Below are 19,834 nucleotides of genomic sequence, written 5' to 3' on the forward strand. Positions count from 1 at the left end.
AATAAATATATATATATATATCAATATATCATATATATACATATATATATATATATATATATATATATATATATATATATATATATATATATATATATATATATATATATATATATATATATATATATATATATATATATATATATATATATATATATAGATATATAAATATATATATATATATATATATATATATATATATATATATATATATATATATATATATATATATATATATATATATATATATATATATATATATATATATATATATATATATAAATATATAAATATATATATATATATATATATATATATATATATATATAAATATATATATATATATATATATATATATATATATATATATATATATATATATATATATATATATATATATATATATATATATATATATATATATATATATATATATATATATATATATATATATATATATATATATATATATATATATATATATATATATATATATATATATATATATATATATATATATATATATATATATATATATATATATATATATATATATATATATATATATATATATATATATATATATATATATATATATATATATATATATATATATATATATATATATATATATATATATATATATATATATATATATATATATATATATATATATATATATATATATATATATATATATATATATATATATATATATATATATATATATATATATATATATATATATATAGGGTAAAGATACCGACGATTCGACAGTGCAATTTTGGAACCCCTGTCGAAATTTTCCTTCAAAACGGAATAACTCTGCTTAGCCGTGACTTGGGTATATATATATATATATATATATATATATATATATATATATATATATATATATATATATATATATATATATATATGTGAAAAACCTGAAAAACTAGTGCCCTTTTTAATAGTCGAAAGTGATTGGAGGGCAACTAGCCCCCCCCCCTCACATCCATCAATCCCCCAAACAGATCCAATAAAAATTTTGATATAGCCATTTTGTTCAGCGTAGTTGATTTCCAGACAGAAAACATATTTTTGAGGAGGACACTCCCCACAACACTCAGGGCAAGGATAATAAGTTATGCCCTGGGGCATATAAGGTTTTTTATTGAAATCTTTGTCGTAGAAACTTGAAAAAGGGCACATTCGATTTGAAATTTTAAGGGCTAGTACCCTTTTTGATAGTCGAAAGTGATTTGAGGGCAACTAACCCCCCTCTCACAGCCAACTTTTTCCCAATCACATCCAATCGAAATTTTTAGATAGCCACTTTATTCCACGTAGTTGAAAGTTTTGAAAATTAGGTCTTTAAGGATGACAACCCTCTCCCCCACAGCCCTTAGGGCAAGGGTTGTGAGTTATGCCCTGGGGGCATATAAAGTTTTTATTGAAAGCGTTGTCGTAGAAACTTCAAAATAGCTCATTCAATTGGAAATAGCTCATTCAATGCGCTGTGTAGCAACAGCGCATTGAGTGTAATATTTATTTATTGTGTTGTTGTTAAATGTTTTTTTTGGGGTTTTTTTTTTCCTTGTGTTACTCCACTTCATTTTCTGTATAGTGGGTCAAAAATAAAATAAATTATTATTAAAGTGATTGGATAGCGACTAACGCCCCTCTCACGCCCACCATTTTCCCAAACACATCGAATTAAAATTTTTGAGATATCCATTTTGTTCGACGTAGTTGAAAGTTCTGGAAATTAGGTCTTTCAGGATGATAACGCCCTCAGAGCTCTCGGGGTAAGGGTTGTAAGTTAAGCCCTGGGGCATATAGTTTTTATTGAAAGTGCTGTCGTAGAAACTTCAAAAGGGTTCATTCAATTGGAAATTGAAAGGGCTAGTGCATCTTTTAAGAGTTGATAAGTGATGGGACAGCGACTTATGCCCCCCTCACGGCCACCATTTTCCAAAACACATCCAATAAAAATTTTGAGATATCCATTTTGTTCAACGTAGTTGAACGTCCGGGAAATTAGGTCTTTAAGGATGATAACCCCCTCAGAGCCCTCAGTGCAAGGGTTGTAAGTTATGCCCTGGGGGCATATAAGGTTTATATAGAAAGTTGTTGCATAAATCATAGGCAGCGCGATCGCGCTGCCTAAGTAAAGAACGAGGACACTCGAGAATGAGACAAGAAACGGGGAGTAAGTAAAGAGGAGGACACTCCCCCACAGTCCTCAGGGCAAGGGTTTTAAGTTATGCCCTGGGGGCATATAAGAACGAAGTTGGCCCAATGTATTATTTATTAATTTTGTTCTTTAGAGCAGGCCACTTCATATCGAAGAAGTTATCGTAGAAAATTCGAAAAGCGCTCATTCAATTGGAAATTGGAGTGGCTTGTGTCCTTTTTAATAGTCGAAAGTGATTGGAAGTTGACTAACACCCCTTCCACGCCCACCATTTCCCGAAACACATCCAATCAAAATTTTGAGATAGCCATTTTGTTCAGCGTTGTGGATTTCCAGATAGAAATTATGTTTTTGAGGACAGTCCCGCTTAGGGCAAGACCTTGGGGCAAGGGTTGTAAGTTATGCCCTGGGGGCATATAAAGTTTTTTATAGAAGGCGTTGTCGCAGAAACTTTAAAAAAGGCTCAATCAATTGGAAATTCAAAGGGCTAGTGCCCTTTTAAATAGTTGAAAGTCATTAGAGGGCAACAACCCGCCTCTCACGCCCACCTTTTCCCCAAACACATCTAATCAAAACTTTGAGATAGCCATTTTATTCAACGTAGTTTTAAGTTCTGGAAATTAGGTCTTTGGGGTTTAAAACCCCCCCTCCCACAGCCCTCTGGGCAAGTGGGCATTTAAGGTTTTTATTGAACAAGTTGTCGTAGAAACTTAAAAAAGGGCTCATTCGATTGGAAATTGAAATGGATAGTGCCCTTTTTAATAGTCAAAAGCGATTGGAAAGCAACTAACACCCCTTCCACGCCCACCATTTCCCCAAACACATCCAATAAAGATTTTGATATAGCCATTTTATCCCAAGCAATTCAAAGTTCAGGAAATTATAGTATTGAGCATGACAGCCCCCCCACAGCTTTCGCGGCAAAGGTGATAAGTTATGCCCTGGGGTTATTTAAGGTTTTTATGGAAATTCCTCTCGTAGAAACGTGAAAAAAGGCTCATTTGATCGGAAATTCAAAGGGCTAGTGCCCTTTTTAATAGTCAAAAGTGATTTGAAGGAAACTAACCCTCCTCTCACGCCCTTCTTTTCTCCAAACACATCCAATCAATATTTTAGATACCCACTTTATTCAATGTAGTTGAAAGTTTTGGAAATTAGGTCTTTAAGGATGACAACCCCTCCCCCCCCCCAGAGCCCACAGGGCAAGGGTTGTAAGTTATGCCCTGAGGGCGTAAAAGGTTTTTATTGAAAGCGTAGAAATTTCAAAAGGGCTCATTCAATTGGAAATTGAAAGGGCTAGTGCCTTTTGTTTTAATAGTTGAAAGTGATTGGAGAGCGACTAACGCCTCTCTCACGCCCACCATTTTCCCAAAAACATCCAATCAAATTTTGAGATATCCATTTTGTTCAACGTAGTTGAAAAATCTTGAAATTAGGTCTTTTAGGACGACAACCCCCTCAGAGCCCTCAGTGCAAGGGTTTTAAGTTATGCCCTGGGGGCATATAAAGTTTATGTGGAAAGTTGTTATAGAAATTTTTAATAGTCGAAAGTGAGTGGAGAGTAATTAACCCCCCTCTTACGCCTACCATTTCCCAAAAACATTCAATCAGAGTTTAGAGATAGCCATTTTGTTCAACGTAGTTGAAAGTTCTAGAAATTATGTATTTAAGGATTACAAACCCCCCAGAGCCCCAAAGGCAAAGATTGTAAGTTCTGCCCTGGGGGCATATAAGGTTTTTATAGATTGATGTGTCGTAAAACTTCAAAAGGGGCTCATTCAATTTGAAATTGAGAGGGCTAGTGCCCTTTGTAATAGTCGAAAGTGATTGAAGGGTAACTAACCCCCTCTCACGCCCACCATTCCTTCAAACACATCCAATCAAAATTTTAAGATAGTCCTTTTTTCAACTTAGTAGAAAGTTTTAGAAATTAGGTCTTTGACAATGACACTCCCCTAAGCCCTCAGGACAAGGGTTGTAAGCTATGTCCTGGGGATATATATGATTGTTATTGAAAGTTCTATCGTAGAAACTTCAAAAGTGCGTTCTCGATTAAAACTTGAGAGGGGTAGGGTTATCGTTTAAATTTTAACGTGAATGGAGAATGACTAGCGCCCCTCTCATGTCCACTATTTCCCCAAAAACATCCAATCAAAATTTTGAGATAGCCATGCAGTTTAACGTAGTTGAAAGTTCTGGAAATTCGGTCTTAGAGAATGACAACCACCCAAACAGACCTTTGGGTAAGGGTTGTAATTTATGCCCTGGGGGCATATAAGGTGTTTATAGAAAGCATTGTCGTTTCCAAAAGGGCTCATTCGATTGGAAATCGAAAGGCCTAGTGCCCTTTTTAATAGTCGAAAGTGATTGGAAGGCTTGACATTTTAATAATAAAGATCGAAGTGGGTATAATGTATTGCTTGTCGTTGTTGTTGCTGTTCAGACCAGGGCACTTCGTAATCAAGGAGTTATTTTGGAAACTTTAGAAACGGTTCATTCAATTAAAAATAGAAAGGGCGGAGGCTCCTTTTATTAGCCGGAAGTGATTGGAGAGCAACTTGTCACCCGTCTACTATCACCCACCCATGTCTGCTTTTCAAATTTAAAACCAAATCAAAATAACGTAAGTGTATCCAAGCTATCAAAGAAAGTAAACATATTTTTTTACGAATGGTATCAGATTTCCATTTCAGGTCAACTAGAGGAGGTATGAAACTAAATTAAACAGTAATATTGGTGTCTAGATTTTTAAAAGGGTGTATGTTGTTAATAATTGCTGAAAATTTTTCTCCAGCATACCAATAGCAGGCCAAACTATAAAGTCTAAAAAACGAAAAGATTTAAAGTATTATTCTCTTTTTCCCTGAAAAGACTATTTCAATATGAAACGAAGAGAAATTAATTAAAAGAACTTTTTCCACAAAATAAGTTTTTCAAAGAAAAGTGAAGAACTCCATTAAACAAAAAATGAGCAAAAATAAGATCAAATAATCTACCAGGCGTGAAACTACGACAAATCAGCATCGATAAATAAATGAAACCCAAAACGAAGAGAAATTACATATAATTAACCGAGTCAAACTCAAAACGAGCAGAAATTAACGTAAGTTGGGCGCAAAACCCCTATGCCCTATGCTAGTTCCCCCATAGCCCCTATGCTAGTTCTTGGTTGTTGTTTTTCTTCATGTCTTGTTTAGGCTAGTTCTTTGTTGTTATTAAATAAAAAAACAAGTTTTTTAAACTGAAAGTAAGGAGCGACATTAAAACTTAAAACGAACAGAAATTATTCCGTATATGAAATGGGCTGTCCCCTCCTCAACGCCTCACTCTTTACGCTAAAGTTTTGTACTGTTTTAAAAAATGAAGTTGTGAGACAGAGTCAAACTATAACGTAAAGAGCGAGGTGTTGAGGAGGGGACAGCCCCTTTCATATACAGAATAATTTCTGTTCGTTTTTAGTTTTAACGTTGCTCCTTACTTTCAGTTGAAAAAACTTGTCTTTTTATTAAATTTTTTGATCGTTTTTTAGTTAATGCAGCTTTTATTTTGGCTCACCGTCATTGAATAAGTAAACAAAATTTGCATAAAAATTTTACTTTTCTTTTGCTAAATGGCTGTCTCTAAATTTGGGTCTGACGTAATTTACAAATTAACTTACGTGACAAACTTCTATATTCGTATATTTTTCTTCTGGCAAAAAATACGAAGTTGCAGATTTTTGCAGATATGAGCTTGAAACCTATGTTATAGGGTTTTCTGATACGCTGAATCTGATGGTATGATTTTCATTAAAATTCTTTCACTTTTAGGGGATGTTTCCCCCCTCTTTAAAAAATCAGGTAAATTTTTTCAGGCTCGTAGCCTTTGATGAGTAATACGAAACTTAATAAAATTCATATATTTAGAATCAGCATTATAAGCCCGTTCTTTTGATACATTTATTGACATCAAAGTTCCGTTTTTAAAAGTTTCGCTAACTATTGAGCCGTATCGCTTGTTTTTTTTATTGTTTTTTTTATTACGTATGTTTTATTACGTATATGAAGGGGTTCTCCCCTTAGTCAATACCACGCTCTTTACGTTAAAAATTAAAAAAAATTTTAATTCACAAACCCCTGAATCACAAAGGCCTTTTAATTATAATAGATAGCTCTTTTGAAAGCACTAAAAAAACTGTAGAGTAAAGAGCGAGGTATTGACTTGGGGGAGAACCCCCTAATATACGTAATAATTTCTGTTCATTTTAAGTTCTAATGTTGCCTCTTACTTTCAGTTGAAAAAACTTGTTTTTTAATTTAATTTCTGATCGTTTTTCAAATAATGCTTGGAAATCCGGCGCCCCCTTCATAGAAATGTCCCTTACCCCAAAGAAACACCCTCCAGGGAAAGATTCTCCCGAGTAGCACCCTCCTCCAGCCCCCCCCCCCACACCAGAAAAAAATTATTCCTGAAAATGTCTGTATACTTCCCAATAACCAATACAATATGTAAGCAATGGGCACAGTTCATAACTTGCAGCCCTTCCCCTGGGAACTGTGGGGGATTAAGTCATCGTAAAAGACATATTTATTAGATTAACGACTATGCTGAACAAAATGGCTATCTCAAAATTTTAATTGGGTGACTTTGAGAAAAAAATGAGCGTGGGAGGGGGCCTAGTTGCCCTCCATTTTTTTTTGTCACTTAAAAAGGGCACTAGAGCTTTTAATTTCCGTTCCAATGAGCCCTCCTACGATATTCTAAGACCACTGGGTCAACACGATTACCCCTGGGGAAAAGAAACAAAAAAACAAATAAACACGCACCCGTGATCTTTCTTCTGGCAAAAAATGCAAAATTCTACATTTTTGTAGATAAGAGCTTGAAACCTCTACAGTAGGGTTCTCTGATACGCTGTATATGATGGTGTGCTTTTCGTTAAGGTTCTATGATTTATAGGAGGTCTTTCCCCCTTTTTCGAAAATCAGCCAGATTTTCTGAGGTGTGTAGATTTTGATAGGTAAAATTAAACTTCATGAAATTTACATATTTAACCTCAGAATTAAACTCTGATTCTTTTGATGTATCTATTGGTATCAAAATTCCGTTTTTTAGAGTTTCGGTTACCATTGAGCCGGGTCGCTCCTTACTTACAGTTCGTTACCACAAACTGTTTGATTTACAAACCTGTATGGCAAGTTTTTCTTTATAATAGGATATTCATTTTAAGCTTTCAAGATTAGCTATCGGGCTTAAATTCCCTGCGTATTTAAGATTGGATTTCAGAGGGAATTTTCTCTCCAGTTATGCAAGCGGGTGATCGCGTATTTGCGCAATTTAAATATTACAAACTTTGGCCGTGCAAAATTATGAGAGTGATTACTGTTCGTGACGGTCGATTCAATTATGAAGTTTGCTGTTATGGAACGGACGAAAGCAAGATTGTGACGTCTGATAATATTTGGCGCTACTCGATAAAGTATTCAGAAGCGGTAAAAGATGGGAGAAAAAATGCACAAAGAGCGATTAAGCTTTGTATCAAAGATTCGGATGGATTGCCAGATGACTTATCTGAATCCGTGCTATCTCTACAGACTGATTCGGAGGAATTGTGAAGCGGTATAGAAGACAAGATCCGGAAAAAGTGGACGAAGAGTTTTCCAAGTTAGATATATCTCCGTCGCAGTTTAAAAAAGAATTTTTAGACACGATTACGCAAGCGGTTTATAAAAAAAATTGAGATGCAGTTTCAGTCGAAGTTTGAGCAGGTTCAAAAGGCTCTCAAGGATTTACGAGTGAAACTTGTTCAAATGAGTCCAAGCTTGAAAAACTTGAGTCGAAGTTGGACGAATTAGGTCGGTCTGCCCTTCTGAATAAAGTCATTGTTGCTGGTGTCAAGACAACTGCCCGTGATCTCCCGGCACTAGGTGCGAAAGTTCTTGATCGTTTAAATTTGCAAATGGGACTTCAGCTTGAAAAATCGATCATTAAGGGGGCTAAACGTCTAGGAGCTAATGATCAAGCTCTAGCCCCTATCGAACTTACATTGATCTCAGAAGCTGCAGCAGTCGAAATACTTCGTAATCGAAAAATGCTGAAGGGTTCCCGCGTCTTTGTTAATGAAGCGTTAACTAGGGAGAGGCAGGAGGTTTTCAAGCTTGCTCGCAACAGATTTGAAAATAAAAATGTGTGGACGATGAGAGGCATCATTTTTGTGAAAAATGGCTCGCAAATTATGCCATGAAAAACAATAGCAGATGTGGCTTAGATCCTCAATCTGGCTAATGAACCTTCACTGTGAATAATTGAAGTTTGATTTAGTTTTCCTTTTTTTATTAAGGATATGGATAGATTTTAGTAGTTTTTGGAGTTCTGTTTAAACTTAGATGCGTTACTGTATAATTTGACTGGGAGTGATAAAGATGTACAGTATGTCAGAAATCAACCAGATTGTGATTTTTCAGATGACCCTTTAACTAATGAAGTTGAGCAATGTGAATTCCCATTAAGGGTATTACATGTTAATGCGCAAGGATTGCAGAGTGCGTATAGTGAACTTAAGTTTTTGTTAAATTCTAGTCCTAAAGATATTGTAGCTGTATGTGAAACTTTTTTGTCGCATAAGTCTCCAATGTCTATGCTGTCCCTTTCGGGTATGAAATCTGTTTCAAGGTGTAGGTCAGAGAGTGCGAAAGGTGGTCAATTAATTTATGTCCGACAGGATTGGTCTGTTAATATACTTGATGATTTTTCAGTTTGGGAAGAAGGTTTATGTGAGACTATTTGTTGAATTACGTCCCATTGGCTGCGAACTTTTATTTTTGGATCAGTATATAGACCGCCATCAAGTAACCACAAAGTTTTTTTTTTAGATTTTTGAGCCCCTAGTTGTAAAACTTGGTGGATGTAAAAGACCAGAAATAATTTCAGGTGATTTCAATTTTGATTTGTTGAATTTAGATGTGGCTTTTCATAAAGAGTTTCTGAACATTATGCTGTGTTCAGGCCTTTTTCCAAGTATTTCGCTACCTACGAGAGTAACAAAGACTACTGCAACTTTGCTGGATAACATTTTCTTTTCTGGTGTTTCTTTTAAAGCGATAAAGTCTTCTGTTAGTATATGTGACATGTCTGATCATTTTCCAGTTAGTCCAAAGTTTATCTCGACCTGCATTTTAAAAACATGGAAATAAAAATTCTTACCGACAGAAAAAATTGATTGATTTTATGCTTTTGCGTGCATTGACAGATAATTAAGACTGGGCCCCCATTTTTGATTCAAATGATGTTAATGATGCTTTTTCGAAATTTATCCATGATATAATGCAACTTCGAGATCAAAAAGCATCGACAAGATTTTTGCGCGGAAAGTCTTCAAAAAAATTTGACCCGTGGATTACGGATGGTATTTTGACGTCACTTAAGATGAAAAGGAAAAAAAATTGTCAGTTTCTGGCTACCCAATCTGATGTATTTTACGAGGAATATAGAACTTATAGAAATAAACTGAATTCTATTATAAGATATGCTAAAAGAAAATATTTTTCCGATAAATTTTTATAGTATTAGTCAAATACGAAAAAGACATGGCAGCTAATCAATGATAAAATCCGTCCCAATCAGCATTCGAGTTTGGGAGTGAATTGTCTTGAACTTGATGTTTCTAAAGTGACGGATCCAAAAAAAAAAATTGGATATTTTTGGCAAGCATTTCAGTACTATTGGGTCTAGGATTGTATCGAGTACAAATAGGCAAGAGTCAGTCGACTGATTTGGTTGTTGAAGATGAAGCACCAAACTCATTTGATTTTTCTGAAATTTCACCTCAGGAAGTTAAAGGACACATAGTGAAACTATAGCAAAGTTTTTCATTGGATGATTTTGGGTTTTCTACACAAATTGTGAAACAAATAGCTCCTAATATTGCCCCATTGTTGGCACATATTTTTAATTTGTCTTTACTAAATGGAGTTTTTCCTGATCTTTTAAAAAATGCCCATGTGCTAGCTTTCTATAAAGGTGGTGCTTCTACAGATCCTTTAAATTATAGAGGAATTTGACTGTTATCTGTTTTTAGGAAAATTTTGGAAAAAATTGCTCATAAACAACTTCAAAATTATTTATGTAATAATGAAATATTGTATCCTTCGCAGTATGGATTCATTAAAGGAAAATCAGCAGAACTAGCAATACATCAGCTTTTAATTGAAATAAATAATGCACTGGTCAGGGCGCCTTCGCTATATTCTTGGATGTGGCCAAGGCGTTCGACTCAGTGGATCACCGTCTTTTACTAAATAAACTAAAAAAATATGGAATTTCTTCAAAATCTTTTAATTTCTTTGCATCTTACCTTGCTGAAAGAAAAATTGAATGTCATGATAGTAAAAATGGAATCCGATCTAGGTCATTTTCTGTAAATTGTGGGGTTCCTCAGGGCTCTGTTTTGGGTCCTACCCTATTTCTTCTTTTTATTAATGATTTGCCTGAGTTTCTTCCAATCTGCAAAATTGCTATGTTTGTAGATGATGTTATGATTTTTTCTTCCCATTCAGATTTAACACAGCTTTTCCTGAACATCCAAAGTACTCTATCAACTACTTCAGAGAGGTATTGTCGAAACCTTTTTCTACTAAATGAAAGGAAATATATGCTATTTTCACGAGTTGGTTCAGTAAATTCTGATGTTTTTTCTCTTTATTTAAATAATGTGGAACTGAAACGGGTACAACAGCTTAAATATCTTGGAATAACTATTGATGAAAATTTGTCGCTCCATGAACATGTTAAAACTCTATCGGTAAAAGTTTCTAGGAATGTTGGGATTATGTGCCGTCTCCGCCATGTTTTTCGGGTTAATATACTTAAATCAATTTACTTTTCTCTGGTCCGCCCTTTTTTTCTATAGGCTATTGTGTTTCAGTGTGGGCTTCAACTTTTCCTTCAGTTTATGAACCCCTTCAAATTTTACAAAATTAAGCGATAAGGATACTTTTTCAAATTGATAATAGGTCTTCTGTTACTCATCTTTTTCGACCACCTGGAATTTTTTCTTTAGATCAACTTCATTTCATTGCAATATCCCAGATATGTCACAATTAAGTTTTTGGTCAGTTAGCATCATATTTCCATGGAATTTTCTCTTAACTCGCAGCGTCATTCATATCCGACATCACTCAGGTTCCAGTTCTTACAAAAGTGTAGGCGAACAACTATAGCAGGATTTAGTTAGAGGCATATTAGCCCAAAGGTGTGGAATTCTATTCCCTTGGATCTTAGAGAGTGTGCTGATTACCAGCAGTTTTGCAGAATGGTGAGAAAGTTTATCTCTGAGAGTTGACTTTGGTTTTATTTACCTTGTTTGTATTTCGGCAGTTGTCCAAGAGGCTTGTTTTTTTTTTTTTGTTTTTTTTTTTGTTTTTTTTTCTCTTTTTTTCTTTTTTCGTTTTCATTTAAATTGCTAACGGTGTTTAATAATTTGTTTATATATATATCTATATATATATCTTATATATATATCTATATATATATATATATGTATATATATATATATATATATATATATATATATATATATATATATATATATATATATATATATATATATATATATATATATATATATATATATATATATATATATATATATATATATATATATATATATATATACAGTCCCATAGCTAAATCACCTAGATCATTAATTTATATTTTTCTGTAATGTCAATGTAAAAAATTTCAATAAAAATTTACGAAAAGTGTATACAACTAGCAGTAAAAGACCTGATATATAACTCACTTGACTTGAATGCAGGCCACATTTGGGAATAACCTCTCGTCTTTGAGTAGCCATCAAATCTAGTAGCTGGTTCACAATGAAACTAGGCGGTAGAGCAGAAACACCCCCTCGCGGAACATTTATGGACTCCCTGTGAAAAAAAAAACACATAGAAGTTCCTAACTTCACAATGATGTCCGGTAAAAAAGGATCAGTTTCAACCTCGTAATATCTTAACATAATGTATATGAAAAAAAAACGGGATAAAATCGTACATAATTATGAAGATTATGAATAGAAATTAGAGAGTAAACTTTTTCCATGACATCTGAACTCCAAACATCTGAAGTATGTTACATTAACTAAATTGGCAGTTACCGGTAACCTTCCAATTTTATTTCTGCACATTAAAAGAAGGAAGGAAGAGAGAGAGAGAGAGAGAGAGAGAGAGAGAGAGAGAGAGAGAGAGAGAGAGAGAGAGAGAGAGATAGAGAGAGACAGAGAGAGAGAGAGAGAGAGAGAGACAGAGAGAGAGACAGAGATAGAGACACAGACAGCGAGACAGAGAGAGAGAGATAGATAGAGAGAGAGAGAGAGGGAGAGAGTGAGAGAGAGAGAGAGAGAGAGAGAGGGAGAGAGACAGAGAGAGAGAGAGAGAGAGGGAGAGAGAGAGACTCCCTGTGCAATGCTTCCGCGCACAAATAGTACACAGAGACAAAAGCTTCCTGTTGGAACCCTTGGTCCCAGTTTTTTCAGATAAATGTCCCTCCCAGATTCATTTCTTTTGGCCCCTTAATTATTTTCCTTCCTTAAGTAATAAATATAAATTTTTCTATTATTTTTGACGCCATTTTGGGTCCTCTTAACTGCATACGTGCTTAATAGACCACGAGGGAAAGAATTGCGCAGTTAGGGAGGTCGGCCAGTAGATTAGTAAGTCCAAGGATTGGCTGGAAAGATTCATTACCACCCTAGTAACCCCCGCCGCATCACGCGGCTCGCGGGCTGGGAGGAAGAGTCCATTTTTTAGTTAGTTCTTTTGTACAACGTGTTGTGAATACAGTAAGGTTTTTTTTATGTACTCTCTTTAACTTTTCAGCTTAGGTCGAAACTAAAGAGATAGTTAGAAAACCTTATCGGTAAACTTTGGCTTTAAATGTGGGCATAGACCATCCGATCACGTTAGTATACGGAACCGTTGGAGTAACCGCGGAAATCCCACTAATTTGGGGCCAAAGAGGGATCTTCCCCCTCCAGTAAGTGGCATAGCAACTCTTTGCGCCATTTTTGCCTTTAAAAGTGGTGACCCCCGCACGATAAACCTCCATTAAGTGGTGGCAGCGAGTTAAGGTCCTATCAGTAAATCTGATAATAAAAGAATTCCGCGCTTTCGAAGAGACAGGTTAATTTGGCCTACAAAGTAGCCTATTGTGGTGACATATAAAAAGATAAATATACGCAATCAATTAATGCAATTATGAAGATCTATTATGGGCTAGGCCTTGTGAGATCATAATTGGAAAATTTATGAATCAATATACCGCGCAACTAATTAGTGTTCAAATTTATAAGGCTAAAATTAATGTGTGCCTTGTTAAACAAAAATAAAAATGAATAACGTGAAATTAATCAGTTGAGTTTGCAGTGGGGGAATCTCCGTATTTAAAAGTATTACAGTGTTTAAGGACAGATAAGAAAACGTTGGAAGTTGGGTTATTATTTGAGTGAAGTGGCGGACTTAGATATAATCTTCAGTGACGAAGGTTATAAGAGCATTGAGGACGGCAAATTAGGAGAATTTGTCAGTTTGAGCGCATATTGGACAAGGAAGGTGGGAGGCACCTGTCCTATTGATTAATCTGCGCAGGAGGAGATTATATTTGGAATACTAGTATCCAGGGAGGATACGTGATTTGTTTTGCATGGTAGTTCCCACTAGTGAAACATTCGCGCGGTTTTTCTGATTATTTTCTCGTCCAACCCCTGTTAATTCGTTTTTCGGAGATATGTTTCACTCGCATAAAACTGCTTGTTTTAAAAGAAGTCGTCAATCACTAATGAAGTCTAGACATTCCGGTTATTTGAAAAATTGTTGAATCTCATTGCACAGAGCTGATAATTCACAATAGTAATTGCGTATCATAATTTTTGCGTATGCAAATTGTTGAGCTTACCAAGATTGACTAATTGAATAAGAGATATTATAATCGGAAAGAAATATACGCGATAAAATGAGTGGGTACGAAAAAAACATAGGAAGGATATATGAAAAAACAAAACAAACCAACCCCTCAGAGGCTGTGCCAAATGAAGGGGAGTTACGAATAAAAGAAAATACAGATAGAGAACGAGCAAACTCAGAAAATGAATTAAGAGAATATAAAAACAGTGATATTCAAAGTAGGCCAAGTAGCAGGAGTAGTAGAAGTTCAATTTCCAGCAGGAGCTCACGAAAAAGCACTAAAATAGATATGACACAACGACTTTAAAATTTCATAGAGAATGAAAGATTAGCCAGAGAAAAAAAGGAAGAGGCTGATAGAATAGCTAGAGAAAAAAAGGAAGAGGCTGATAGAATAACCAGAGAAAAAAAGGAAGAGGCTGATAGAATAGCCTGAGAACGAAAAAAGGAGAATGATAAAATAGCGAGAGAGAATGAAGAAATATATCACCAAGAGTTTAAAAGAACCATGATAGGTCTAATAGAAGCCCACTAGGGAATTCCAGAAAGTGATATTTTATCACAACTAACCTCTGAGCTTTCAGATGGCCATAATAATTTGTCTAAGAATCAATTGTGAGAAAAATAAAATTACTAGACATTAAACACTTTTACAGGAAAACATGATACTTCGTTGACAATGCGGGAAGGTGAACTGGCCCATAAAACAAATGGGAAGGCTGTGCCACCCAGTCAAGAAAACGAAATACATGATACGCGTGTTCAAAATGTTAATAATCCACAAAGGGGTGCGGAAATAAATAGACAAGAAAATATTGAAAATAAGACGCGCAAAACTGATTTTTCAGGAAAATTTCCAAACAACAGAAAAAATGAGAACACTTGTAACGAGTAAGAGACGCTAACAAGTATAAACCAAAACGACACACCGAGTGTACCAGAGAGAAATGAGACGAAATTTATTGTACGGACTTTTCCTCGGAAAGTTCGAGAGATTTTAGTAGAATATGATAAACCAAATGTCGGAGTTCAATTCCCATTTGATAACGAAATATTTGTTTCTGCGGTAAGAATAAAGAAGACTAAAAGAGAGAAATAAGATATTAAACAGAGATACAATGCAGAAATGCAGTCAAGGATGAACACTGAAGTCCAATTCAGATTTCATGACGATCTATTTAATACTACTACAAAACAAAAGAAAACTAAGAGAGAGAAAAGAAATATTAAACGGAGCTACAATGAAATTATTCAGTCAAAGATGGTGGACACTGGAGTCCAAATTAGATATAACGGTGATTTATTATTTTGCGCGAATGACAGAATTGAGAAAAGTAGAGACGAAAAGAAGAATGCAAAGAAGAGACAAAATTTGGAGATTCAGCCTGCAGTGGCGAAAAACAAAAAATGTTGGATGGGCTGTGCCTTGAAAACATGGATAATAAGGGGGAAAAAGAGGTCAAAGACCCATGGGGAATAAAAGAAGATGGTTACAAAAGAGAAATGAATGACCTACTTGGGAGTTGGGAAAAATTGAATGTCGATTCGGATTGAAAAAATTTGGGAATGAATCTAAGATTTGTCTGATCAACTCAAAAGAAGGTTTGTTCCTCTATGAGGGGGAGGAATCTCAGGTGGAAGATCCTTTACAGGAAATTGCGAAAGGGAGTCCTGTTCTTAAACGTATAATTGATTGACAAGTTATAATCCCTTTACTGCGATTTTGCCTTTCTGATCTGGAGTCCATGGGGGATACTCTCTCCCAGTCATTTCATGCTTCACCCAAACCGTTGTCCAGCAACCCTATTCATAGCTGTTATTCTTCATGGGAGTCGACAAGTATTTCCGGCAAATTGTAATCAGTGGGAGATGTATCCAAATTTCATTTTCAATTAGCATCAACGTATATTCTTCAGTTAATTATCCCAGGAGAGGGAAACCAGAAAAAAGCGATTCATGGTTCGCTCAGATTTTTACTTCATTTTCCTGAACCCTTATCGTTTTCGAAGGCCTGTGTATTTTCGGCCTTAGACTACTTGAAATTACTTGAAACTACTTGAAATATGCTATTATACTTTTTTATCGAGATTTGGGGTTGTTTCCACAGATGGAAATTAAGAGGCTAGTGCAGCCAAATTTTTCACGATGGCTGGCATCATCACATGTGCCAGAAACTGATTCTCTGCTCCTCTCAAATGTAAATTCGTGAGAGCAAGAAAGTTTTTGTTTTTAATTTGTGCTGTGCACAATGAATTTCTACGAGTCCCGAGGACAACATCCTGCAATTATGTCCAACGGAGGAGGAAGAAAGGCTAATGAAAAACGAGGAAAACTTCATAGTAACCCACACTACTCGGCAAGGCAGAAACCCTCGCACGGCAGGAGCTATAAGAAGGAAGTAAACAGGAAGACCGGAGCAAGAGGAAGAAAATTTTAGTGTTTATTTTGATTTGATTTTATGTCTGAGTTTACAGCCAATCCACCGGAGATACGGGCCATTTATCTTAGGAGGGAGGTGTTGGAACCCATGGTCCCAGTTTTTTCAGATAAATGTCCCTCCCAGATTCATTTATTTTGGCCCCTTAATTATTTTCCTTCCGCAAGTAATAAATATCAATTTTCCTATTATTTTTTGACGCCATTTCGAGTCCTCTTAACTGCGTACGTGCTTAATAGACCACGAGGGAAAGAATTACGCAGTTAGGGAGGTCGGCCAGTAGATTAGTAAGTCCAAGGATTGGCTGGAAAGATTCATTACCACCCTAGTAACCCCCGCCGCAGCACGCGGCTCGCGGGCTGGGAGGAAGAGTCCGTTTTTTAGTTAGTTCTTTTGTACAACGTGTTGTGAATACAGTAAGGTTTTTTTTATGTACTCTCTTTAACTTTTCAGCTTAGGTCGAAACTAAAGAGATAGTTAGAAAACCTTATCGATAAACTTTGGCTTTAAATGTGGCCATAGACCATCCGATCACGTTAGTATACGGAACTGTTGGAGTAACCGCAGAAATCTCACTAATTTGGGGCCCAAGAGGGATCGTCCTCCTCCGGTAAGTGGCTTAGCAACTCTTTGCGCCATTTTTGCCTTTAAAAGTGGTGACCCCCGCACGATAAACCTCCAATACTTCCTAAAATTAATTCATCTTTCAAAAAAAAAAAAAAAAAAAGCAACTAACAAGCACAGAACTACTCTCCTACATATTGAACTGTCAGATAATAATGTTTTCAACAACCTCTTAAACAGTCGTTTCTAAAAATTATCAGCTATTTGGGTTAAAATTCAGTTCCAGGTTTTTGTCCCACCATGACGAATGATTGCCAAGCATGAGCCATCCTAGCCAAGTGGTTAGCACGCTAAACTTGAATTCCTTTTTACGTGAGGACAGGGGTTCAAGTCCTCGATTCCTGGTGTCACTGCTTATTTGATTTGGAACAGGGGCCAGTAGAGAGACTCTGTAAGCTCAGCCAGAGTAGACCCAGCTCTAAATGGGTACCTGGAGACATATGGAGAAGGTAAACAGGAAGGATGTGCGAAAGCACGGGATGGCTGGCCCCCAGCCCCCAATTGCACTTCCTGGCTCAGGGGCTATAAGATGGCGATCAGCACCGACGGTAGAGACTGTATAAAGTCCAATGTCGTATTCTTTACCTTTACCTTATCACAAATGTTGAAACACACTCTTGATGTCGGACAAATTTCATTAGGAAAATCTCATCTAAGAACAATCGAGTGATCATGATAGTGAAAATTCATTGGGAAAATCCCAGAAAAATTCAAAAGCAAAATAACCATGACAATCATTAGAATTAGAAATCAAACAATGTTGGTCTAAAGAACGAATCCCATAAGTCCCATAAAGATGTTTAACTGAAGAAGCGCAATCAATCAGAAAGTCTCCTCACTGATTTATTCTAAACTATTTGAAGAGATTAAAACAGATGAAAAGGTAGAAGCCCAAAAAGTTACACAGTAAATAAAATGTAGATGAATAAAGCAATAATAAATTGTTTATTATGTTTCTTGGGGAAAAAAGAGAGAGAGAGTGAGTGAGAGAGATATTGAAATTGTACTTTGCAAATAAAACTGTCTTTCCATAACTTATTGCTAACTCTATCTTCTCCAACTTATTAATAGTAAAAAAAAAAAAACATTCTTCAGTTTTCCCACCCTCCTGAAAAATCGTCATAGAAGTTAACAAGCCAATGCAAATAATGAGCTCTAAAAATGTAGTGTTTTTATAAAACACTGCACTTTAAGATCTGATTTCTTCTAAGACATTACCTGCAAATCGGACATCGAAAAGAAGATGGAATTTCGTCATTTCGAGTTGCACTGGCCAAAATCCTTGTGAGACATTGTAAGCATACCGTGTGAGAGCATGGCAATAGTTTAGGTGTATGCTCGCAGCCGTCATATGTACCTAAAATAGGAAGAGCCACCAATTAAGCTTCTACAAGTGGTCTATTTTTCCAAACACTAAAAACCCAACACACCTACAGAGAAAACCGAGATCTAGGAACATCACAGTATCACTTTGGGATAGCTCATACATGAACACATGAATCTTAGCCTATTAAGGAACTGGTTGTAACAAAAAAAATTTAAGCAAGGAAAACCTTACACCCACTTCCATTCCATAACTAAAAATTTAACTCGAATAATTCAGATATATGTTTTAAAAAATACAAATAATATTTACTTCGTCAAACTAGTTCCTTTTACATTCAAGTCACAGAATCAACTATATTGATAATAGACAACAAATACTTGATGGGAAATTCAGAGACTGGAAAAACAGGTTCCCACCCGAGGAAAAACGATGCTGTTGCTGTTGATTTTTACTTTTTTTTTCAGAGGAACACAAAAATCTAGATGTTTTTTTTTACGTCTTGCTATGATCTTGATTCTTTCTGTACCGCCTGTAATTGATATTAACAAATTAATCTATTAGATAAGTATCAAATCGGTTAAATAATTTTTTCCTACTTATGGTTGCATAGACACTTAAATTTTTTACAGACACAAGTTTTTGATGATATAATGGTCCTTGAAGTTTCGAAGAAATATACCCAAACAGACCTTTGGAGGCTGGTTATTGATGGTTTTGCAGAAAAGGCCGTTTAAAATTACCTTAGTGTATATATTACCGTTGATGTCCGAAATCTGGTTAATGTCTACATTCATTGGCGAATGTCAGAAATTCCTTTTTCTCTACTAGGATTCAATTAGCTTTGCGAGTCAGATTTTTCAGTCTTATGCTATAATGGTAAACGTTAAAGTTTGGTTAAATTATGTTACTCTAGGTTAGGTTAGGTTGGGTTCTAAATATCAGAAATGGGTTAAAAACCTAACCTAACCAAACATAATCTAACCTAACCTGTCATCCTCAAACCTTGCATGAAATTGAAAAAGTTGACTGGCAAGGCTGAATAAATCCAAGGAGAAAAAAGGCATTTCGGACACTCATCGGTGAATATCGACATTCACGGTAACATGTATAATTAGTAACGGTATGTAACTCAAGAAAAAACACGCTTACAGAAACCTATTTAAGTTTCATACATTAATACACTGAAGGTGTAAAATAAACTAGCAAGCCTGGCTAGCTTAGATGGTCAGGCCTACTGGTTCGAGCTTGACGTAAGGTTTTTATCCATCGACAAAAATTAAAAAATCGCGAATATATTACTCATCAAACACTTCGTGGTAACGAACTGT

At 35.3% G+C, this 19,834-nt stretch overlaps 1 protein-coding gene across 3 annotated transcripts in view; it reads right to left on the bottom strand.

The window, feature by feature from the left end:
* LOC148951687 (tripartite motif-containing protein 2-like) overlaps positions 1 to 19,834 on the bottom strand; it is a 195,968-nt gene that overhangs the window by 150,204 nt on the left and 25,930 nt on the right. For all 3 annotated transcript variants that reach the window (XM_089091308.1, XM_089091306.1, XM_089091307.1), the window contains 2 exons: positions 18,398 to 18,536; positions 11,958 to 12,087 (listed from right to left, as the gene is read on the bottom strand). In XM_089091308.1, the coding sequence (XP_088947434.1) occupies positions 11,958 to 12,087; positions 18,398 to 18,536 (269 nt within the window). The remainder of the gene's footprint in view (positions 1 to 11,957; positions 12,088 to 18,397; positions 18,537 to 19,834) is intronic.

The sequence above is a fragment of the Artemia sp. Qi Xiang Cuo genome, chromosome 6 (assembly GCF_049724085.1).
Source record: "Artemia sp. Qi Xiang Cuo chromosome 6, ASM4972408v1, whole genome shotgun sequence".
Taxonomy (NCBI): Eukaryota; Metazoa; Arthropoda; class Branchiopoda; order Anostraca; family Artemiidae; genus Artemia; species Artemia sp. Qi Xiang Cuo.